The following is a 24,874-nucleotide window of genomic DNA, read 5'->3' on the forward strand; positions in this document are numbered from 1 at the left end:
GTTCTGTACAGCGGCATAAGCACTTCTCTCTTTCTACTGCTTATACCTCTCCCTATACATCCAAGCATTCTGCTGGCATTTCTTGCTGCTCTATTACATTGTCTTCCCACCTTTAAGTCTTCTGAAATAATTACTCCTAAATCCCTTTCCTCAGATACTGAGGTCAGGACTGTGTCAAATATTCTATATTCTGCCCTTGGGTTTTTACGCCCCAGGTGCATTATCTTGCACTTATCCACATTAAATTTCAGTTGCCAGAGTTCTGACCATTCTTCTAGTTTTCCTAAATCCTTTTCCATTTGGCGTTTCCCTCCAGGAACATCAACCCTGTTACATATCTTTGTGTCATCAGCAAAAAGACAAACCTTACCATCGAGGCCTTTTGCAATATCACTTATGAAGATATTAAACAAAATTGGTCCCAGTACAGATCCCTGAGGTACCCCACTGGTAACATGACCTTGTTCTGAATGTTCTCCATTGACTACAACCCTCTGTTGTCTGTCACTCAGCCACTGCCTAATCCACTCAACAATATGGGAGTCCATGCTCAATGACTGCAGTTTATTGATAAGTCTTCTATGTGGGACAGTGTCAAAAGCCTTACTAAAATCTAGATATGCAATGTCTACTGCACCTCCACCGTCTATTATTTTAGTCACCCAGTCAAAAAAATCTATAAGATTTGTTTGACATGATCTCCCTGAAGTAAACCCATGTTGTTTTTCATCTTGCAATCCATGGGATTTAAGATGTTCCACAATCCTATCCTTTAATAGGGTTTCCATTAATTTGCCTACTATTGATGTCAGACTCACTGGTCTATAGTTGCTCGATTCCTCCCTACTACCTTTCTTGTGAATGGGCACGACATTTGCCAATTTCCAATTTCCATTTGCCAATTTCCTAGTGGAACCAATTGCCTTAAGAAGTCACCTAATTAGTAAATAGAGTCTTCCTGTGTGTAATTTAATCTCAATATAAGTACAGCTGTTCTGTGATGCCCCCAGAGGTTTATTAGAGAACCTTAATGAACCAACAGTATCATGAAGGCAAAGGAACACACCAGACAGGTCAGGGATAAAGTTGTGAAGAAGTTTAAAGCAGGGTTAGGTTTTAAAAAATATCCCAAACTTTGAACATCTCAGGGAGCACTGTTCAATCCATGATCTGAAAATGGAAAGAGTATGGCACAACTGCAAACCTTCCAAGACATGACTGTCCACCTAAACTGAGAGGCCAGGCAAGGAGAGCATTAATCAGAGAAGCAGTGAAACTCTGGAGGAGCTGCAGAGATCCACAGCTCAGGTGGGAGAATCTGTCCAGAGGACAACTATTAGTCATGCACTTCACAAATCTGGCTTTTCTGGAAGAGTGGCAAGAAGAAAGCCATTGCTGAAAGGAAGTCATAAGAAGTCTTATTTGCAGTTTGAAAAAAACATGTAGGGGACACAACAAATATGTGGAAGATGGTGCTGTGGTCAGATGAGACCAAAATTGAACTTTTTGGCCTAAAAGCAAAACATTATGTGTGGCGGAAAACGAACACTGCACATCACCCTGAACACACCATCCCCACTGTAAAATATGATGGTGGCAGCATCATGTTGTGGGGATGGTTTTCTTTAGCAGGGACAGGGAAGCTGGTCAGAGTTAATGGGAAGATGGATGGAGCCAAATACAGGGCAATCTTAGAAGAAAACCTGTTAGAGTCTGCAAAAGACTTGAGACTGGGGCGGAGGTTCACCTTCCAGCAGGTCAATGACCCTAACCATACAGCCAGAGCTACAATGGAATGGTTTAGATCAAAGCATATTCATATGTTAGAATGGTCGAGTCAAAGTCCAGACCTAAACCCAATTGAAAATCTGTGGCAAAACTTGAAAATTGCTGTTCACAGATGCTCTCCATCCAATCTGACCGAGCTTGAGCTATTATGCAAAGAAGAATGGGCAAAAATGTCTAGATGTGCAAAGCTGGTAGAGACATCCCTAAAAAGACTTGCAGTTATAATTGCAACGAAAAGGTGGTTCTACAAAGTATTGATTCAGGGGGGTTGAATACAAATGCACGCCACACTTTTCACATATTTATTTGTAAAACAGTTTGAAAACCATTTATCATTTTCCTTCCACTTCACAATTACTGTTTGTATGGGTCACAAAAATACACTTTTATACTGTGTAATCAGTTCTACTTTTGTGTCAATGTGCCCAAACAGAGATTTTGCAGACGTGATGATGTAATCTGTAAAAGTTTCCCAATATGCTGTGAAGATTCATTCACTCCCCCTCTACCCCTGACTCTTATGGACATCTTACCACATCACTCCCATTTGAATAAAAAGGTTGAACGTCCTTACCTCCTTACTCACTGACAACAGAGTGCATGTGTGGCATTTTACAGCTGGTTTAAAGGACCAGATTTCAGATTTTGTTCGTGGGAGAAGTTGGCGGGGTTTTTTTTAAGAATAAAATCCATTGGGTTGGGAATATTTGGCCCTGCCAAATTGATTACAGGACTGGATTTGGTGGATTGCTGACAAAAACTTGAATTTTATAGCATTTTGTTTTATACTGTATCTTCCTGCATACGCATACCTTAAATTAGAGCACCATTTGCAATCTAAAGTAAACAAATTGTATACTTAAAACTCATATCTATATTTAAAATAATTTGGTCCTTTTTTATGTTTTTATTGCTAAGGTATATATGTTGGATGTGCTTACTGAAATGGAAAGAGATGAATTTTTGACTGAAAGTAACTTGGAAGATTTAAAAGGAACTTTAGCTGTAATTGGCCGCAAAGACCTCCGTCAGAGAATTCAATCATATGAAAATCAAGGTATCTGTAATTCATTTAAAATTTCTCAGTGCAGCTAAATTTATTTAAAAGTATACATGTGTATACATGAAGTACAATCCCTTTTTTAAGTTTAAAAATTTGTAAAAAAAAGGAGAAGTGGGGGAATAAAAAAGACAAACATACATACTGCTGCAGCATCAGTCTGCTGTCCCCCCACCAACTTTAAGCCAAAGAACTAAGCAATCTCATGACCACTGATTGCTCAGTTCTTGATCCCCTCTGAACATAGAACAGTGACTATTGGTCACCGATCTCTACTCTGCTTCGCCAGCACTCACTGGAGCCAAGGGCTGAGGAGGGAGTGGGCCAATAAGGCATCTGGGTGGATACCGACATTATTGTCCGGATTCTTCCAGAGCCGGGACCAAGGTCAGCCAAAACTCTGCTTTAGCCCTCTACTAGCTGATTTTGGATCACAGGAGAACACTCCTGTGGCCCACAAGAGAAGTGTGGACAAAAAAGCTTTGGTCATACTACTCTTTTAAGGATTTCATATGTTGAATAACTTCTATAACAAGGTATTGGAAAGTGATCTGTAGGATATGTTTACAATCCAGTTTATGTATTCACAAAAGGCCAACAGCCTGCAGTCACAGAGTATTTACAGAAATATTAGGCAACTATGTCTATTATGTTATTGTCTTAGCTAGCAGTAGGTAGTCATATTCAACTGATGACTTAAAGGAGTTGTAAAGTCAGAAGGTTTTTTTATCCTAATGCATTCTATACATTAAGATAAAAACCTTCTGGGTGTAGCAGCCTCCCCAGCACCCCCTAATACTTATCTGAGCCCCATCTCTGTCCAGCAATGTCCACGAGTCCCTCGGCCATCCAGGACTCTCCCTCCTGATTGGCCAAGGCATAGTCGCTGCGCCATTGGCTCCCACATGTCAATCAAATTCAGTTAGCCAATCAGGAGAGAGAGGGGCAGGGCTGAACTACAGCTCCGTGTCTGAATGGACACACGGAGCTGCCGCTTGGGTGCACTCGACAGGAGGGAGGGGCTAGGAGCTCCAGCCAGAGACCCGAGAAGAAGAGGATCCAGACTGCCCTGTGCAAAACCAATTGCACAGAGGTAGAAGTAAGTATAACATGTTATTTAAAAAAAACTAAAAAAAAACGAGACTTTACAATCATGTTAGGGAGGTGTGACAATTTATGAAACCACCCTGTTCTAACAAAGTAATCCAATCTCTTGGTGACTGAAGTGTTGGAAATGCAATGTTTTGTAATAAACATTGCATCCTTTGTTTCTTTCTGGTACAATTTATTGAAATACAGAGACAACAGATGCAAAATTCCCACGCAGGGGAAATGAGCATCAAACGCAAAATTTCATGCAAAAACACAGAAGAAAATGTGTCATAGAGTGTGTACTATAAACTAACAAAGACCCTACCACCAAGGCCAGGGGTCAAGGCTAAGTGCCAGAGCCTTCAGACTCAGGGGCTAAGGTGGGCAGAAAGAATTAACAAAACCAGACTGAACATGGGGCAAAAAAAGAAAAGGGAGAGGGAAAATAAAAAATAAAAGGGGGAGGGGGATAGTAGAGTAAGAGAACGGGAAGGAGATTGCAGGAACAGGAAGAAAGAAAGGATAGTAGGAGGGGGAATAGGGGCATAGGCAAGGAAGGAGAAAAGGGAAGGGAAGTTCCCCCAGACTGGGGATAGGGGTATATTAATTTGAGAGTCCTAGACTGGTCAGGTATAGAAGGTTGGATGAGCCTAAGACCACCACGGGGGGTCCACACTTAGAGAAATTGAGTATGAGTGTCGTGGAGGATACTTGTCATATTTTCATGAATCATAAGGGTCGTCAGGGTGCTCGTCGTCAGGGTGCTCTTCAACTCTGCAAACAAAACAGTCGGCTTTTTCCAGGCCCTGGCTATTGCGCATTTAGCTGCGATAAATAGGTGTGTGACAATATTTCTGCTTGTAAGAGAAGAGGCCCAGGATCGGACAATGAAGCAAGGTGAGTTTGGCATCCTTGCGGATAGATACTTGAAAAAAGTGTGAACAGGAGGCCAAAAAACGTTGACCCATACCCACTAGGCAGGGACAGGACCACCAAATATAGATTTCGTCACCTCGCTGACCACAGCCCCGGAAGTATCCATCGCATCCCTGTATCTTTCAAGTCTGGCAATACATGGAGACAGAAGCATGTACATCCAAATGACCCAATTCCCAAACATAAGCTAGCTACCAAGTATCTTGGAATTTGCAGTCTACTGAGGAATGTAAAGACCTGTACATTAGAGAGACAAAAAAAAAACAGTCATCAAATGGATTGTCCATCATAGGAGGGCAGACTCTGAAGGTCAGGAATCAGCAGTCTCACTACACCTTAAAGTGGTTGTAAAGCCTCAAGGTTTTTTTTTTAATCTTAATGCATTTTATTCTTTAGGGTAAAAAAACCTTCTGTGCTACAGGAGCCCCACAGCCCCCCCCCCCCCCCCACACCCTTATTGTTACCTGAGCCTGATCATATCCAGCAATGTGAAGATTGGGCAGCCATTGGCTCCTGCTGCTGTCAATCAAATGGCGTGACGAGGGAGTGGGGCCGAGTCACTCGGTCTGTGTTAATAGTCGCAGACTGGGTGGCTTGGGAGCGAGTACTCATGGGTGCCCTCAAGAAAAGTGGCTTTCCTAGGGGTACTTACCGAAGAGGAGGGGCCTGGAGCGCCGGCAGAGGACCCCAGAAAAGGAGAATATGGGCTGCTCTGTGCAAAACCATTGTACAGAGCAGGTAAGTAAAACATGTTTGTAATTTTAATTTGAAAAAAACCCGAAGGTTTATAATCACTTTAATAAAAAGGGACATTTTTGTGTTGCACATTTTGAACAGAGAGGACAACTGGATCATAAGAGGTATGAAAGAGGCCATCTTTGACAGACTGAAACAGCTATCCCTAAACAGGGGAAGGGCCTTTGACATCATCTGTCACTGACATATAATGGCATTTTAACATCTACCCTGGGGATTTAACAACAATTCACATATTTAGCCATGTAAATGGAAGGATTAACACATTTTTCAGACTCTGGCACCAAAGAGTTTGATTATGTAAACAGAACATGGTGGTTTCACAAACTTTCACACCTTCCTTCCTGGACAATCCTTCCTATTAGACAATCAGCGTATGCCTTGACACATTCAATGGTGACCGGATACGGGTATTACTATAAATACTGGGGTATGTTGGCACCACTCATTAGAACTGAAAAGGCAGCTTCGATGAGCTGTGAATCATCTTCCACATTACAGACAAATCCAGATAAATGCGACTATTTATTACTAGCTATACCAAGACCTGGAAAATTAGAGCCATCAAAAACATTTATTATCTGGATTCCAAAAATTATTACAAAATTTTCAATACAGATGTACATTCAGGATGTAAGGGTCCAGTATTTTGGACATTTTCGCATGTAGGCAGGTGCAGTCCACTTTTTCCACTGCATGTGGCACTCAACCGCAGCGGTATTGCAGAGGGAAAGGAAGTCAAGAAGAACATGGTTTCCTTTATTGTATCCTGGGTCACTGGGGCAGCGATCCAGTTAGATGGTGGCCATCTTAGGTGTGGCAGGGTTCTTTTTAAGACCCTGACTCCTGAGTTTGGCACACATTCTAGCATATGGGTAGTGTAGGGACAGGTCACCTGCCTATCAGCGGGTGTGGAAGTAGGTGCAGGCACTATCATGGCAGTTTAGGATCAGCCCTGGCCCTGGTGCCTAAGTTCAATGGCTCCAATATGCCCCAGGCAGAATGGAAGGAGAGATTAGAGAGCACTTCACATCTGTACCAGGTTCCCGCCCGGAGCTAGCCATTAACTCCTTGGAGGATGACCCCCGAGAAGCGGTGATAGCTCTGCTGGAAGAGGACCAGACCACACTGGAGATAATAGTGGCATTCCTGGAGGTCCTGTTCAGGGAAAATTGAATGGTCCCAGAGCTGAGGTGCAGATTCTTTGTCTGGAGACAACAGGAGGACAAGAGTCTCACGCACTTTGCAGTGGTGCTCCAACACCTCTGGAAACGACTGGAAAAGAGGGATGCACATGGCTGTGCAGAAATTGTGGATTTGGGCCACAGTACAACCCACTTATTCTTTCCATAACATTGTGGTGGACATGGTTGTGCAAGACAGGAGGATACGGAGGCAACAGTTGCAATGACAAAAAAGTTTGTTCCCCTCGCCTCTGTCTGCCATACAAACAACACTAAGGGAACTCGCCTTGGACATGGCTTTCCTGAAACAACAGGTGTCCACACTTCAAAGAGATTTGGCACCTCTTTTTAAGGGTGAAATTTGCTATGGAGGGATCCAGCCTAAGTGCTGGCGGTGTGGTGGTTACAGGCATGTGAGCAAGAACTGTAGCAGGCCTGAAATTAAAAACAGAAACAGGCTGCCGTTAAAATAGCAGCTTCCGGTGCAGACACAACATCCCAGCCAGCCACAGACCATGACTGCCCCAAGCCCAGAGGGGTCCGCCATTGTCAACGGACTGGAGGTCCCATGCCTAATTGACTAAATAAACCAACTGAATCTCTCCTGGCTATCCCATAAAGTAGCCAAAAACTTGCCCATTCTGGTAGAAGGCATCACCTGGTTGAAGATCCAGATTGACGACCAAGTGGTGGATCAGGTAGGAGTGGTAGTGACTCATAGCCCAGGGAGCTCTTCAGTGCCCATTGTTCTGGGCATGAAAGTGTTAAAAGACTTGGACTTGCTGGCCAAGATTGAACATTCTTGCCAGTGGGCACAGAGCTGTGGTCTGCGAGCTGTATGGCTCAACATCATTTGGCCTTTGAAGCTCAACAGAGGACGGCCAGAAAACAGCCCAAGCAAGTCAGGGTTGTCCATACACCTCCTAAACAGAAGCTGTTACTGGCACCCCTCCAAGAGGTAGTCTGGTCCCTTCCCATAGAAGCCCACAAGAAACTGCAAGGGGCCACTATGACAAAAGAACCCTGCAAAGACCCAGTGGCACCCGGAAAATGGCCGGTTGCATGCTCCCTGTCTAAGATTCACAAGGGGAAGGTCCTGGTACAACTCATCAACCTGGGGACCACCCTGATTTTACTCCCACACCACATGCCACTTTAGCAGACCTGTACTTAATACCCTGTCACTGCATCTTGGAAGCGCAGCGCATATTTACGCGAATGTGCAAGCCAGCAACTGTTCAGGCTAAATTACATGGTTGTGGACCAGGTAATGTGCAAAGGCGAATGCACATGCGCACTCGCGAACGCATGTACGCACGTGCGTGCACGCCTTTTGGCACCAGGCTGCACCCGTGATCCTGGTGAAAAAGAAAGGTGCAAGCCTACAGTTCTGTATGGACTATCACAAGTTGAATACCTGCACCAACAGGAATCACTGATGGCGTTTGAGCAGGCCAAATATATTTCTACCCTTGACTTGATGAGCGGCTATTGGCAAATACCAGCAACAGATCAGGATTGTGAAAAGACTGCTTTTATCACACCCTTTGGACTGTTTGAGTTTAACCGCATGCTCTTTGGGCTGAGCAATGCCCCAGCACTTTTCAATGCTTAATGGAATGGTGCCTGGGAGACTTTAACTTCATGACTGTGCTAGTCTATCTGGACGAAATCATAATTTTCTCCAAGACTTTTGAGGATCATATCCAACACTTGGATCCAGTGTTGGTAAAAAATACCAGAAATGAAAAAGGTAGAAAAATGGAACCCAAAAGAAAATGTACCCCTTAGCAGGTGGAAAAGCAGCCCTTCCCTTCAACTCTGGTGTACGATGTAGTCTCGGAAGGACCTTATCCCATTAAATGACACCTCCAATGTAACCTACTGAGACCTTGTGTGCTGAGTAACGATTGCTCTACCGAGCAAGCTGGAGACAGAGAGCCATTCAACTCTACAGCTATCCCACCCGTACAGGAGGTGTCTGAGGAATGGTACCTGCCCACTCTCATGATAGACCCTTTAGCTCTTGATGCTCCAGGAGCAAAAAGCCCAAGCAAACGGACACGGACAGTCCAAATACCCCAGAAAGTACCACAGACCGTCCGGAACTATCATGAGTTAGTCTGCAGTTTCCTGCCTGTGTATTCTTACCTAGTTGCTGCAGTGCTTTTTCTACCCTGATTTCCTTCACATGTGTGGTTTGGCTGTGCTCACCTAGGGGCATCGCCAGTGCTGGGACAAGGTCATATGGTGCCCAGGGCGAAGATGGCAAACTGCGCCCCCCCCCCCGCAGTTCAGCGTTCTTACAGAGTGCCAAAATATGCCCGGTATAGAAGTGGTTAACTGTCCCAGGAACCTCTTATGGCAAATGGACCCACCGTCCAGGAAACAAATACACAGATGGTCCCCAAAATACAAAAGTCTCGCTCGTAGTAGTCTAAAAATCTTTAAAAAATGTATTTAAGGTATACAATATTGCACTTATAGCAAGAAGAACATGTCATTTCATTAGGATCAAAACAAGCCAGCTGGCTAATCGCAGCTACCTGTCCTTCCGGGATTCGAGATGCGCGGTGACGTCAGCTGACGGAGTGATGTGCTGATGTCACCCCAGTACCGGTCACATTGGTACTTTGTGTTTATCACTGGTGTTTGACTCAATTTGTATTATGCAGCATGAGGGGGTTAATGTATTGCGCTGGTCACTGATACATTAATGACCAGTGGCAGTTAATTAACCCCTTTGTGCTGCATTAGTGGCACCAGTGTCAGTGTTACTGATGTATCAGGGACAATACATTAACCCTCTCGTGCTGCATGTTACAGAAATTAAATGATAGAGAGGGAGAGAGAGAGGTGGAGGGAGAGAGAGGGGGGAGAGAGAGGGAGGAGAGAGAGGGAGAGAGAGAGAGAGAGAAAGAAAGAGAGGAAGAGAGAGGGAGAGAGAGAGGGGGGGGGAGAGAGAGAGAGGGGAGAGAAAGAGAGAGGTGGAGGGAGAGGGAGAGGAAGGGAGAGAGAGGGGGAGAGGAAGGGAGAGAGAGAGAGAGGGAGGGAGAGAGAGGGGAGAGAGAGAGAGGGAGAAAGAGAGGGGGAGAGAGAGAGAGGGAGAGAGAGGGGGGAGAGAGAGAGAGGGAGAGAGAGGGGGGAGGGAGAGAGGGAGGGAGAGAGATGGGGAGAGAGAGAGGGGGGAGAGAGAGAGGGAGGGAGAGAGAGGGGGAGAGAGAGAGAGGGAGAGAGAGAGGGGGAGGGAGAGAGAGGGGGGAGAGAGAGGGGGAGGGAGAGAGAGGGGAAGAGGGGGGGAGAGAGAGGAAGGGAGAGAGAGAGAGAAAGAGGAAGGGAGGGAGTTACATCAGAGTACTCACTGGGAAGCAGAAGGGAGGGAGTGGATGGATGGAATGGATGAATGGATCAGACTGCATCTTTCCTCTTCTGGTGCTTAGTGTTCAATCTTCCCGCCCACACATCTTCTCTGAGGCAGTCAGGCAGAAAACTGTCGGGGAGTGTGGGCGGGGCAAGCACAGGAGGGGAGGGCGGGAGGAGGAGGAGCAGCAGAAGGAGCTCTGTCTCCTCTCCTGTTTGTGGGGGAGGGAGGGGGGAAGTGTCAGCGCAGCAGCTCTATCTGACTGATCTGAAATGAAAGGATGAAAGGCTGGACTGCTCTAAGGCTTGTGCCGAGGGCAGGAGCGCACTCGGCACATCGAGGTACAGCAATCACACACAGTTGTCCTTTTTAGAAGTGCACTTCACTGCGCCCCCCTCCCTCCAATAAATTGTACCGCCCAGGGCACCCGCCCCTTCCGCCCACCCCTTGTACCGGCTCTGGGCATCGCCCATAGGAACAACTTCAGTGTTTGGCACAGAGTTGATGTATATTAAAAAAGAATAGCGCACACATGCAAAAGAAAAGACCAAATTTGAAGACAATCCATAAATAAAAATAGGGATTTGGTCCCACCATATGGCCATATAGTGCTCAAGCCCACCACTACGTCAAAGTACCCCATTATCAGTGGGTCCTACACTATCCATGAAAAAGATGAATCCAGCCTTTCTAACCCTTGGAGATAATACTCCTTGCTGGGAAAGATGTGCAAATGCACTACAGGGGACTCCTCCTATATCCACTTGATAGTGGACACTGATACTGATAGAGTACAGGTGTGTGTGGGGGGTGGGGTGGGTTGCTCAACCTCGATAGTCTGGTTGGACCGAATACATAATAAACAAGCAAGAAATTTGGGGGAGCATACCCATGTATTTCTAAAGCTGGTGCAGCTATGAACCAAAAGACATGTATATTAAAAAAGAATAGCGCACACATGCAAAAGAAACGATCAAATTTGAAGACAATCCATCAATAAAAATGGGGATTTGGTAAAAAATACCAGAAATGAAAAAGGTAGAAAAATGGAACCCAAAAGGAAATGTACCCCTTAGCAGGTGGAAAAGCAGCCCTTCCCTTCAACTCTGGTGTACGATGTAGTCTCGGAAGGAACTTATCCCATTAAATGACACCTCCAATGTAACCTACTGAGACCTTGTGTGCTGAGTAACGATTGCTCTACCGAGCAAGCTGGAGACAGAGAGCCATTCAACTCTACAGCTATCCCACCCGTACAGGAGGTATCTGAGGAATGGTACCTGCCCACTCTCATGATAGACCCTTTAGCTCTTGATGCTCCAGGAGCAAAAAGCCCAAGCAAACGGACACGGACAGTCCAAATACCCCAGAAAGTACCACAGACCGTCTGGAACTATCATGAGTTAGTCTGCAGTTTCCTGCCTGTGTATTCTTACCTAGTTGCTGCAGTGCTTTTTCTACCCTGATTTCCTTCACATGTGTGGTTTGGCTGTGCTCACCTAGGGGCATCGCCCATAGGAACAACTTCAGTGTTTGGCACAGAGTTGATGTCCAGCAGGCCTATCAAGAGTGGATTATGCAGTGTCGGCAGGAACTTTCTTCAGCTGCAAGTTGTGTCCATTTCTTCACCCTCGGTTCTGCCTTTTGGTGCTCCGGGTCTAGCTGTTTCTCCAGTGGAGGACAGTTCTTTGAAAACTCTACCTGCCTCCCTTTTCTGGTGATCCTAAAGCTTGTCAGGGCTTCATCAATCAGTGTTCGATTCACTTTGGGCTAGTAGCCCACCATTTTCCTACTGATCGTTCCAAGGTAGCGTACATGATATCACTCTTTTTTGGAGATGCCCTGGCTTTGGCCTTACCACTGTGGGAGCATCAAAACCCTACTTCTTCCACTCTCTCTGCCTTCCAGCAAGGTTTTTTCGGAAGTAAAACCTTCAATGTGCCTGGCAGGGCCTCATCCGCTGCTGGAGCTCTTCTTCACCTTTGTCAAGGAGGAATGACTGTTGTACAATATGAAGTTCAGTTTTGCACCTTTGGCTTCGGAACGCATGGAATGAGGCCCTTACCACAACATTTTGTTAGGGTCATAATAAGAACAAACTAGCTGGCAGAACCATACCCACCACCCTGGAGGACTTAATCGCCCTTAGCATCCAAATCGATGTCCGCTTCCAAGAGCGAGATCTGGAAGGGGTTGATCCACTTCACCTCCTAGTGGGTCGATTAGCTCTTGTTTTCCAAAAAGCTGAACAACCCATATCTGCAACTATGCTGCTATCTGAAGAACCATTGTTATTAGGCCAGACATGTCCCAACACCACAATAGCGATCACATCGCCTTAGACTTAGCCTATGCCTTTATTGCGGGGCTGATGAAATAAAATCCTATCCTGGCCATCCGGGAAACTCCCAGGTCTAGGTCGTTCAGAGGGAGGTGATCTAGACCAGAACCTGAATTCCATTACCTTCCCTCAGTTTATGATCTGTGTCTCCATTCATTCGGCCCTGAACTCGTATCTTGTAACTCGTAAGTTTCTGCATAAGTGGACTTTGGGGCAGCTGGGAACTTCATTGGACAGTCCTTGTCCACTGAACTGGGCATTCCTCTTGTTCCCTTGGTGATGCCCCTATCAGTATCTGCAGTTGATGGCTCTACCTTGGCCTTAGGACCCTTATGGTTCTGAACTACCTCCATAGCTATACATGTCGGTGTTCTTAATCATGAGGAAATATCCCTCCTGATCCTTCCTAAGTCTTCTAGTCTCATCATTCTTGGACTTCCATGGTTGCAGAAACACTCACCTTATCTAGATTGGAACTCTGGCCAAGTGTTGTCATGGGGGTCGCAATGCCATTAGACTTGTCTTCCTAAGGTGCTCCCACCTATCTGTGTACCTGTGACCGAGGTTACAACCTCTCCAATGCTCCCTCAACATTATAAGGCCTTCCAAGACATTTTTTGTGAAAAAGCTGCTGACAGTTTACCTCCTCATTGTCGCTACATTTGTTCTATTGCTCTCCAACCTGGGACTACTCAGCCTCGGGGTCGACTGTACTCTCTCTCCATCCTTGATACTCAAGCCATGTCTGAGTATGCCCATAAGTCCCATTCTCCTCCTGGGGATGGCTTCTTCGTTGTAGAAAAAAAGAGTGGTACAATCGGGCCCTACATTGCATATAGAGGTCTCAATGGCATCACCTTTAAGAATTGGTACCTGCTACCCTTGATTTCTGAACTTTTTGACAGGCTTCAGGATGCTCGAATATTTACTAAGTTAGACCTCCATGGAGCATACAATCTGATTAGGATCCGAGAGGGTGATGAGTGGAAAACAGCATTCAACACCTGAGACGGGCATTATGAATATCTTGTACTGCCCTTTAGATTGTGTAGCACCTCAGCCATCTTCCAGAACTTTGTTAATAAAATTTTTTCTGATCTTTTATATGTTTTTATCTTTGTGTATCTTGGCAACATACTCATCCTTTCTCCAGGTTTGACCACTCATCGTCAACGTGTTATGTCTACGTCTTCGAGCGCCGCCTGTACGCAAAGTTTGAGAAGTGCCTCTTCGATCAAACCCAGGTTCCTTCCAGGATAAAAGGCTGCTCATGGATCCAGCCAAACTTAAGGCCATGTCCAACTGGCTTGAGCCTTCTGATCTGAAAGCTACGCAGCAGCTCTTAGAGTTCACCATTTTCTATCAACAGCTCATTCCTGATTATTCCTCTCTGTTAGCCCCAATCACTTCTTTGACCCGGAAGGGTGCTAATGCCAGAACCTGGTCTCCTAAGGCAGTCAAGGCTTTCCACAAACTCAAAACACCCTTTCTTTCTGCATCTATTCTTACATGACCTAACATTCTCTAGTCTTTTTTCTTAGAGGTAGATGCTTCATCCTTGGGAGTGGGGGACATTCTTCTCTAGATGCATGATAGTAAGTTCAGTCCTTGTGCCTAAGTTTTTGAATACAGAAAGAAATCACACCATCAGGGAACTTTTGGATATCAAGCTGGCACTGCAAGAATGGGAACATCTACAGAAGGGATCTCCACATCATATCCTGATTCATACCGATCCTAAAAACATCCAGTATCTGCAATTCGTCTGATGCTTGAATCCCAGACAAGCGCAATGGGCTCTCTTCTTTTCCAGGTTTAACTTTGACATCACTTTTTGGGCCGGTTCCTAAAAATGCCCGCGTTAATGCCTTGTCCAGATCATTTGATATTGCTGACGCTGAGTGTCATGTTGAACCGGAACCTGTTATTCCTGCCAATCCTATCCTGGCCACCACCCATCTTTATTTAGTTCTCACATATCCCGCACAGAAAGACCTTTGTGTTGTCCTCCCTTCACTCCAAGCTTCTCAAATAGGCACATGACACTAAGCTCTCAGGACATCCTGGTGTGCAAGGTACTTGTGCCTTCCTGTAGGGTTATTACTGGTGGCCCTCACTTCGGAAGGATGTTGAAGAATATGTTCACTCTTGCTCCATTTGTGTATAGTCTAAGTCCTCCACAGCTACTCCAGCAGGTCTCCTTTTTCCTCTACCTGTTCCAGGAGGAACCTTGGCGTTGCATCTCCATCTTCCATCTCTGAACTACCCCCCTTAGCGGCCTCCACCGTTATCTGGGTGGTTGTGGACAGGTTTTCTAAAATGTGTCACTTAAATCTACTTACAGGACTACCTTCTGCTGTCACTTTGGCTTCCATCTTCATTTAAGAAACCTTTCATCTTCTTGGTATGCCTTTATCACTTTGATAGAAAAGTTCAATTTACAGCTCGCTTCTGGAGGGTTCTGGCCATATCCTTTGGAATCAAGTTGGACTTCTCCTCAGCCTTTCATGCGCAGTCAAATGGGCAAACTGAAAGGGTCAACCGGAATGTTGATTGGTATTTTCATGCCTTAATTTCTGCCCATCAGAATGGTTGGGTAGACCTTCAACCCTGGGCAGAGTTTGCCCTCAATAACCACGCTAATGCCAGCACTGTTGTCTTCCTTCTGCAGAGATGCAACGATCTTTCAATTATATCTGGGCAGATATTTCCAAGAATTTACATCTGGCAGCTTCCAAGTACAAAGCTCTCTACCAAGTATATCTGTCTCTGAGAACTTATATTAAATTTGTTTCTCGTTTCATTGGTCCCTTTACCATTCTTTGCCAGGTTAGTTATGTCACTTTCAATCTCTGTCTCCCTTCACATCTAAGGATCCCTAATGTTTTCCAGATTTCTCTCCTAAAACAGTACATCAATAGGTTTCCTGTCCTCTTTGTCAACATTTTCCAAAAGTCAGTACCTTGGATCAGTATGATATTAAGCAAGTCTTGGATTCCAAATTCTCTAGGGGGAGGCTTTTGTATTGAATTATAGGCAAAAAAAATGACAGCGCTGTATATAGGTGTATGCTCTGAGCTCCTGTTCGCTTGCTACTCATGTATCCTGTGCCTGACTACCTGTGTATTAATTCAATATCCGTCTGTGCTTGTTTGCTGCCTATCCTGACCCTGACTTGTCTCCTGGATTTTCTTTTTTCTCCTGCTGTTTGTACTCTGCACATGCGAGTGATCTCTGCTTCTTCAGTTGGGCATACTTGGTAGCTGAGACCTGGTTCCAGGTTGCAAGGCTATCCCCACCATCAGGGGCCCTGGTAAAGAAGCAGGCTGGGGCTTAGACTCTGCACCCTGGGTAACCCTGAGTTGGCGATCTACAAGGACTCCCTAGCCCAGACACATGACAGAAACTGTGGGGACAGTTGGGCTTGGACCTGCCAGGCTGCATTCCGCCCTTCAAGACAGACTGTCAGCATTGCTGAGACCTGCTCTGTTACATGCCGCTGTCGCCTGTGCGTGTTTCCCAGTTGGACCTCCTTTCCCTGGGCTTGTTATGAACTGTTGTTCATTGACTTCAATACAAATTTTTTTTACTGCGTCTGGAGTGTATGTTACTGCCGCTGTATCACACTGCACCCACCCACAGGCATATCCAGCCACCTTATATAACGGAAGGATCATTAGTTATAATCCTTATTAAAATCCACTAAGTGGCCCTGTTATAGAGTTTCTGTGGCTTCCTGTCTGGTAAAACCACTGTAAACAGGACAAGCCCCAGATAATAGTAAAACCAGACGGTAGTTCAGATTCTTCTACACACTACTCACTCAAATTAAACCTAAACTGTGAGATAAGCTAATTTTGTGTGAATACAAGAGTAATGTGAATCTTGAATACTTGAATCTTGGTGTGCTTTGTGCATTTCTTTCACATCTGTGCACTAAATGAAACATCTGTTTACTGGAATCTATGCCTTTGTGTAGGAGCTTCCTTTATGAAAGAGCGGCCAGTGCTGCTCTTGACTAGGGTAGTTCAGATCCCACCTGTTTAACCATATTACCTGGATCAGTACCCAGCACCACCCCCCTTTACCTTTAAATTACAACACTAACCCAGCATTGGGATTGGATTTTATTAAACAAAACTATTAATAATAGTAAAACATAAAACAGTCAAACCAATCCATATCAAAGAATGGTTGCATATCCTAACAATGCCCTCCTCTCTTGAAACTCCCAACTGCCGTTTATTGGGCCTAACCTCTGCCCTCATTGCCCCCCCAGAACACATAAGAGTGCCCCAGAGTCCAAATGGAACTCCGGGGAAAATCTGTAAAGACATAAAGATGTCCATGCACCAACTGAACTGGAAGTTTCCGGCAATAAACTACATAAATAATACAAAGAACGACAGGAAAAACAGACAGGAGGAAACATGCCACCAATCACTGACAGACTACAGCAGGTGAGGCCGCACATACAGTATATTTTGTATCTCTTGGACTCCCACCTGACAATTTGTTTTAACATTCCTTTTTAAGACCTCATTGTGATGCCTTGGTGGCTGCCCCTATGCGTTAAGAATAGGTGGAACAATCTCCAGCAACCCACCCCGTTTCTGATAGACACTTACGGAAAACAGCAAGAAATTTAAACTTGGACAGAAATAAGCCATACAAGTGGATGAACAAGGCACCCTCCTCTCTGGGCCACACTTTTCAAAATTGTTCCATTGCTAAGACTGGACAAAGTGGTATTGACCCTAAACAAGTCAACATGCACCTCCTTGCCTCTCTTGTCAGTCTTGGATCGCCTAATTCAGAGCTTTACCGATGAAGCAGAACACATAGCATCCCCCACCAACATTTCCCCCAGAACTCTCCTGTTTGGGCTAACTAGCTCACTAATCCGGAAAGCACCAAAAAAAGGCCACCAAAAAAGCGTCATCTCACAAAGTGATGAACAAACCATAGGCAAACGGTCCAGCACTGTACTAAAAAGTAAACTGGTCCCCTAGAATCACAACTACTCCTTCCCCTCCGGTAACCCTTAAGCGCCTGAAGCTGACTCAAAAGACTTGGTGAAATCTGTGATACCTGCCAACTTAAATAAAAACGCAAGTCCCAACAATTTTCGATCCACCATGGACACTGAGGTACCCTGTGTAAGATTATAGCAAATTAAATATCGCACCAAAGATGACAGGTCCACCCTCAAATCCGTCCCACTTACCTACTTTAATAAAGAGAACCATTCCTTTCAGGCTTTGGAATAGGACACCCATGTTGCCAAGCTGAGCAAGTCCTGTATCAGTCCAGTGACTCCAATGCAATCCTCCATAGACGCAGAGGACAAGGCACCCCATGTTGCTCCGCCTCTGGTGCCAACACGCAAAACTTGTCCCACTGAAAATGAGACAAAATGTTTGCTAATTTGTTGGTAGCTCCCGGGATGTGACAAGCATAAATAAACGTTTTCAATCGCAAACAACTCAAGACCATGTAACGCAAGAGCCTAACCACCGGTGTGGAAGAAGCTGAGATTTTATTAATTGCCAAAACCACGCCCATATTGTCACAATTGAATCACACTTTTTTTTTTCCTGAACAGACTGCCAAGACAATGGGAAATAGCTCCAGTAACACCAGGACCCTCAAAATCCAGTGGTGCACCACTCCCCAGGCCATGGCTCAGCACTCCAACACCCCTGAAAATAAGCCTTATATTCAGCTGAAGCCCCTGCATCAGCATTGCTGACTGGACCCTCAAGCCATAAAGAATGGCTGTTAAAAGATTCAAGAAAAATATCCCAAATATGCAGGTCAACCCTGAGCCCCATGGAAAGCCGCACATAATGGCCTGGGGCCTTGATGCCAGATGAAGCTGCCGACAAACGCCTGCAGAAAATCCTGCCCATGGGAATAATTCTGCAAGCAAAATTTAGCTTACCTAGCAGGGATTGTAGCTTCCGCAACCTAATCCTCCAATGTCTGCATGCCTGTCTCACTTCCGTTCACAGAGCCAATAATTTATCTATAGGCAATCTGTATTCCATGGCCACTGAATCGATGGTTATTCTGAGAAAAACCTGTTCCGTGGCCGGGCCTTTCGTCTTGTCCAGTACAAAAGGAATGCCGAAACATTCCACAAGATGTTGCAATGTCCCAAGCAGGATCTCACAAGTCCTTGACTCTGGCGGTTCAATGCACAAAAAATCATCCAGATAGTAGATGGCTGAGTTCACCCCCGAGACCCCCCTAACCATCCACTCAAGGAACGAATTAAACGTTTCAAACGGCAAATGAGATAGAACAACCCATCGCCATCGGCAAGCAACAATCTACAAAGTAAGAACCTTGCCAACAGCATCCTAGAAAATAGAAAAACTGAGGATGCACTGGGAGCAGCCGGAATGCCGATTCAACATCAGATTTAGCCATCTACGTACCCAGGAAACAGCTACGTCGAATGATGTATAGGTAACTACACATTCCAGCGGGTCAATACCATCATTCGCTGAGCCTCCTTTCGGATACGAGAGATGATGAATTATCTGAAATTTTCCTGGCTCCTTCTTCAGAACTATGCCCAATGGAGAAACTACAAAACGCGGAAGAGGTGGGAAAGGAAGTGGGCCACTCGTAAATTATTGGAAACAGGAGAGACCTCTTGCAATGTATTTGGGGTGCGTCCTTTCCAGCCTCACTTGCGTCGTCCCTTTTTCCAGAAGTGTTGCTGGCACGCCCTTTTCCTTGTCTAAAACAGCAAACGAGGGAATGACTTTCTCCGCAGCCTGAACATTCGTGTTTGAAGCGGCATGAGCTGCTTCCTTCATTAAACTTGCAACAAATCCCCTTCCTTCTAGGGCAATCCAAAGTTGAAAGCACTGCAGACCCCCCCCAAGAAAAAACTGACCCCCAGCCCTGGAAGAAGTCATCAACTTCATCCAGAGGCTGGTATCTTTGTGATCCCAGCAGATGGATGCCTCCAGCCCCTGCTGCCTCCAGGGTCTCCATCTTCAGCTCCCCGTCCTCAGGGCTGCTGACTTCCCCCCAGAGTGGACCTCTGCCTGTTCTTGGAGCTGTTGTCTACTGCCAGTCGATCGACTCTTCCTCTTGGACACTGCATGTACTGCTCCTGTGCTGGGGAACCCTGAGGGCTTAAGAACCCGCCACCGTGGCTCTGTCTCCCTCTGATAATTTCATCAGCCAGCGCTGCTGCCCTCTCCTCCATTTTAGTCACTTCTCTGGCAGCCCGCACAGGCCCCGACTAGGACCTGTAGGTGTTCCCCCTCCCCTGCTGGGCTCCCCCAGCCGAGGAGCCAGATATCCCATGCGGCTGTTCTCCCACAGAATGACGGCCGCTGGCCGCACCCAGAGACAGGCCGGTGCCCACTGTGAAGACTCTTCCCTGCCGAGAGGACATGTTGACTGGCTAATCGCCAGCAGTGCCAGCCACCCGCACCTGGGACCAAACTACAAATGAGCGGACTGTGGCTGCAGCATGGTGTGCTTCTCTCTCCTGTGGGCTCAGCCTTGGATGGGGATTGTTCCCAGAACCACCCGCAGTAGCAGGCAATTGCTTAACAGGTGGGCCAGGAGTGTCCTCTTGACTAAGGCGCACTTGAGACCAAGACTTGGGAGCCCATGTGGTGGCAGGCCCCGGCTGAGGGGGGGTCCTGCCTGAACCCCTGGCAGCAAAGCAACTACCTGGCTCTATAGTCATTTAGGGCCATGTACAGCAGCAGCAGCTCTAAACTCATTTAATAGCAGCTCCAACTCACTCATTGTTCTCTCTCAAGAGGCCCAAAACACAGGAAAAGGCCAGACACATTTATCCCATGATCTGCAGTCTGCAAGTGAAGCCCCTTTACTCCTCCCCTCCAACTACTCTCTCTCCTGCTCCTCCCCATCACCTCGTCTGCTCGGCCAATAAGGTAAGAGTACTGACCTCTCATATCCCAGCAACTAATTTAACCCCCTACTGCCTGGTTTTCCTTCCACCCTATCAAGTATGCCCTATGCTTATCATTTCCTTCAAGCTCCGGGCAGGCCTTTCATGTACAGAATGACTGGTCTTGTCTCCAACCCCTCTTGCAATTTTCTGCAGATTATAAACCGCATTGCAACAGTATGAATATAGCCTAAATTCAAAAGGCTTGTGTATTCTTACTTGAATCTTGGTATGCTTTGTGTATTTATTTCAGATCTGTTTTCTGTAGACAGACTATGTACACCCTAGTGATGATGTCACTGCCACTTTTACAAGGTAATATGTGGGTTTGCAAGACCATTTGATGCACAAGTTATATACTTTGTGGCTTGTGATGAATATTTTTGAATATATTCCTACTATATAATTATACTTTTCTATGGTGTGTTTTTGAAGTGTATATTCCACTTGTAAAATTGTAGTGAGATAGGGCTCTGGGTGGATTCACACAGGTATGCAATGACCTTTTAGGTTCTAAATATTATTATGGTCGCTAGTTTTATGATGTCTGGTTTTGGATTCCATATTTTACATAATGACTAGGGCCTCAGTGTTATACTGCTGAAAATTGTTTATATGTGAATGCAGTTTAAATCACACATATGTAGTTTTATTCTAGTGTTAGAAGTACCAACATTGAGGCATACTGTATCTAGAAATTGAAAAATTAGCAAATGAAGTGAAATTCACAAATAAAGCACAATTCAAAAATTAATAGCATTGCATTGCAGTGCATTGGCTGCCCATCGCAAAAGTATTTTTGTTTTGAACCCAGAGTTTAGCTTTAAGGTGTTTCCATCTGCAGGTATCTGTATTTTTACAGTGTAAATGACCTTAGGTGTTTTATATTTTACAGGCAGACAAGCAAAATACCTCGATTCCACACAGGAGAAAATTCCAATCCAAGGTATGGATAAATAAAAAAATTAAAAAATCAATACTATTGTAATCAGATTTATTGTTAAGTCCTGTATTTATTTTACTTTCTTTTAGAGAGTGCAACTAATCAGCCAGAGGAGCAGAAAGCTGAATCTGGAAAAGGCAAAGTATGACAATTCTGCATAAATATGTGATATACAGTATTCTTTTGCAAAATTAAATGTAAGGAATAGCTTTTATAATAATATATTGTTTCAAGTGATTCCGTCATTTTAACAATGGCTGACAGATTTAAAACCAAACAGATGCCAGCACACCAAAATTAGCAATATAAGTTAGCTGTAACTTTAGTTACAGTATGTAGCATAAACACTGACATTTCAGGGCCACACAGTACCTCTTAGGCCAGGGGTCTCCAGCTATGGCCCTTTGCTTTCCCTAATCTGGCTCTTGGGGCACTATTCCTCCCGTTGACACCAATGATGGAATACTATTCCTTCCACAGACACCAGGGATGTGAAAATAATTTTCTCACTGACACCATTTATGGGGCACTATTCCTCTCACTGACACCAATGATGTAATTGTTTTTGCTCCCACTGACCACCAAGTCTATGGCTTTGTTTACTCCTACGGATGCCAGGGCATTTTCTACTCCCACTGATGCCAGGGCATTTTCTACTCCCACCAAGTCTATGGCTTTGTTTACTCCTACGGATGCCAGGGCATTTTCTACTCCCACTGGCCAGTCTGGCTCCCTAAAGTTTGAAGGGCAGTAAACTGGGCTGGCCCTTTTGTTTTGAAAGTTTGGAGACCTCTGCCTTTGGCAGACATGAACTCTGTGGCAGACACAAGCTAATGAGCATATTATAAATAGTCAGAGTGACCCATAGGCACTTGAGCTTTCACTTAAGGGCAAAGTCATGCCTCTGACAACATACAATTTGAACTGAATCTGAAAAGTCTTTACAGATATGAATAACAAAAAGAGTAAAATAAAAACATGTTTGTCTTGATTACAGTAAAGGTCATGTTATACCATGGCTTATGGGAGCTGATATCTCTATACATCGGCCACATCGCTTTGGTCGTAATAACTCTACCACTGCCACACAGAGTCTGTCATCCAACCGTGATTTACTGACAGATCTAACAACTTTTGCCCAACCACATCAGGCACAGTTACCAACTCTGGTTCCCGTTTTTGCAAAGGCAGTGCAAACACTTACCCAAGAGGGATGGCCATAACCCCACTTCAACAAACATGAAGGCACAACATACCACCAGGAGATACAACAAGAGAACCCGTAATCAATCATACTTCCAGGTTACTCATACCAGTCAAGCGGAGTCCTTTATCTTAATGATTATCTTTTGTTCCAGTACCTATTCAATTCAATTTTGATTTGATTAAAGTAGAACTATAGGCAAAACATTTTTTTTTTACATTTTGAATAGATTGGGAAGGTATAACCGCTGTCAGTTTATTTTTTGTCATCTGTGCCTCATTGAAAATTCTTTTTATTTGTTTCAAAAAGAACAACATACAAAAACACAGCCATTGGGCATTCCCTGGCTCAACAACAAGACAAAAAAGAACAAAATAAAATAAAATAAAAATACACAGCAACAAAAAGGCAAAAACAACCCCAAACAAGGCTGCACCCAACTGCTACTTCATAAGGGTGTTCAACGCACAAGGATCCCGGTGACAGGAGAAATCCGTTCACTGCGTGAAGGTCCATCAGATCAATAGAGAAGAAGATCTGAACAGAGTCCACTGCATGTAGGGGAAATAATTAGCAATAACAAATACAATTAAGGGTCCTAAGTCGGTACAGCAGGGCCCCCCGCATCATTGGTAGTATCATCAGACTCCAACCAAATGTCCCACACCTTTGAGAATTTTTGCGGGCAACCCCTATTAGCATAGGTTGCTTTGTAAAGTGGGATTACTGAGTTCACAAGAGATTTCCACGAGGAAACGGTGGGTGCAGCAGGCTTCCGCCAGTGGAGAACCACCATTTTCCTAGCGTAGAACAACAGAAGCCCTAAAAGAGTGCGAGACGCCACAGAGTGGGCCAGATCATTCACAAGTCCCAGAATACAATACTCCAGCTTTAGAGGCACGCGGATGGTGGTCACTCGAGCAACAAAGTCCAGAATCCGGGTCCAGTACTCTACCAGGGGTGGGCAATGCCAAACCATGTGTGTATACGCGGCGTCCGGCGCTCCGCAGCGCCAGCAGACCGCAGGCGTATCAGGGAAGGCCCTGTGCAGTCGGGTCGGGGTTAGATGAAACCGATGAAGGATTTTAAACTGCACAAGGCGGTCCCTGGCGGCCACCAGGTGACGGAACGGGTAATCCCAGACGTCCTCCCAGTCCTCCGCATCAAGGCCGGGAACCTCTGCCACCCAGAAGGCCTGCAGGACCTCCAGCCCCGAGTGCACACTGGGGAGCAGGGTACCATAGATAGTGGAGAGTGGTTTTTTTAAGGTCTCGTTTCGGAGAATGGCCTCTAAGTCAGCTAGCGTGAAGTCGCAAGAAAAATTACCGAACTGTTTGTGGAAGGCATGGCGGAGCTGCAGGTACCTGAAAAAGTGGGAATTGGGTAGGGAGAAATCGGCCTTCAGTTGGTCGAACGACGCAAGCTCCTCCCCCCGACAGATGTGAGAGAGAGACAGAATGCCCTTGGAGGCCCACACGGAGGGATCCGGGATGGAGAAAAACTCCGGTAACTCCGGATTCATCCATAGGGGGGAATTCGGGGAACGCCGACCAGGTCCCAACCGAATGTAGGGCGATTGCAACTTCCATGCCCTAATCACTGCCAACATCGAGACAGTGACAGGGTACGGGGCCCTCGGTCCACGCAGCAACAAGTTACGTAAAGCCTCATATGAGCCCAGCAGGCCCGCCTCCAGGGCTACCGCAGCATTGGAGGCATCCGAGATCAGCCAGTTGTGAGCATGCGTCAAAAGTCCCGCCACGAAGTAACGGAAAAAATCCGGACACGCCAGTCCCCCCCGAGTCCAGGGTCGCTGTAGGATCGTCAGTCGAAGTCTAGGAGGGCGAGAATTCCAGATAAAAGTAAGGATGCGAGAGTGGAGCCGACGAAAAACGGCCTTCGGTATCCAGACAGGGGAGTGACGAAGCACATATAGGAGAGGGGGCAACAGCTTCATCTTGACTAGGTTAATGCGGCCAATCAGGGTCAAGGGGAGATTAGCCCAGGAGCGCAGCTTGGTCCCGAATTTCAACAACAAGGGAGATAAATTAAGATCACAAAAGTCCCGAATGTCAGGGGATATCACTATGCCCAGATATTTGAGCCTGTCAGTCCAACACAGGGGCAAGGACGGGTCCGCGTGGGCACGGGCCCCCGCGTCCACCGGAAGGATAAGCGACTTGTCCCAGTTCACTCGCAGGCCAGACAAGGTGGTGAAGACTGCCAACAGATCCAGGGCCGAACGGAGCGACCGGCCGGGG

At 45.7% G+C, this 24,874-nt stretch overlaps 1 protein-coding gene across 1 annotated transcript in view; it reads left to right on the forward strand.

Moving 5' to 3' along the window:
- The window catches only part of LOC309558265 (caspase-8-like), a 174,040-nt gene that overhangs the window by 111,874 nt on the left and 37,292 nt on the right, over nucleotides 1-24,874 (forward strand). The window contains exons 5-6 of the mRNA XM_082261315.1: nucleotides 2,707-2,845; nucleotides 21,499-21,551. Coding sequence (XP_082117441.1) covers nucleotides 2,707-2,845; nucleotides 21,499-21,551 — 192 coding nt within the window. The remainder of the gene's footprint in view (nucleotides 1-2,706; nucleotides 2,846-21,498; nucleotides 21,552-24,874) is intronic.

The sequence above is a fragment of the Pelophylax lessonae genome (genome assembly GCF_965119305.1).
Source record: "Pelophylax lessonae genome assembly, chromosome: 6".
Lineage (NCBI taxonomy): Eukaryota > Metazoa > Chordata > Amphibia > Anura > Ranidae > Pelophylax > Pelophylax lessonae.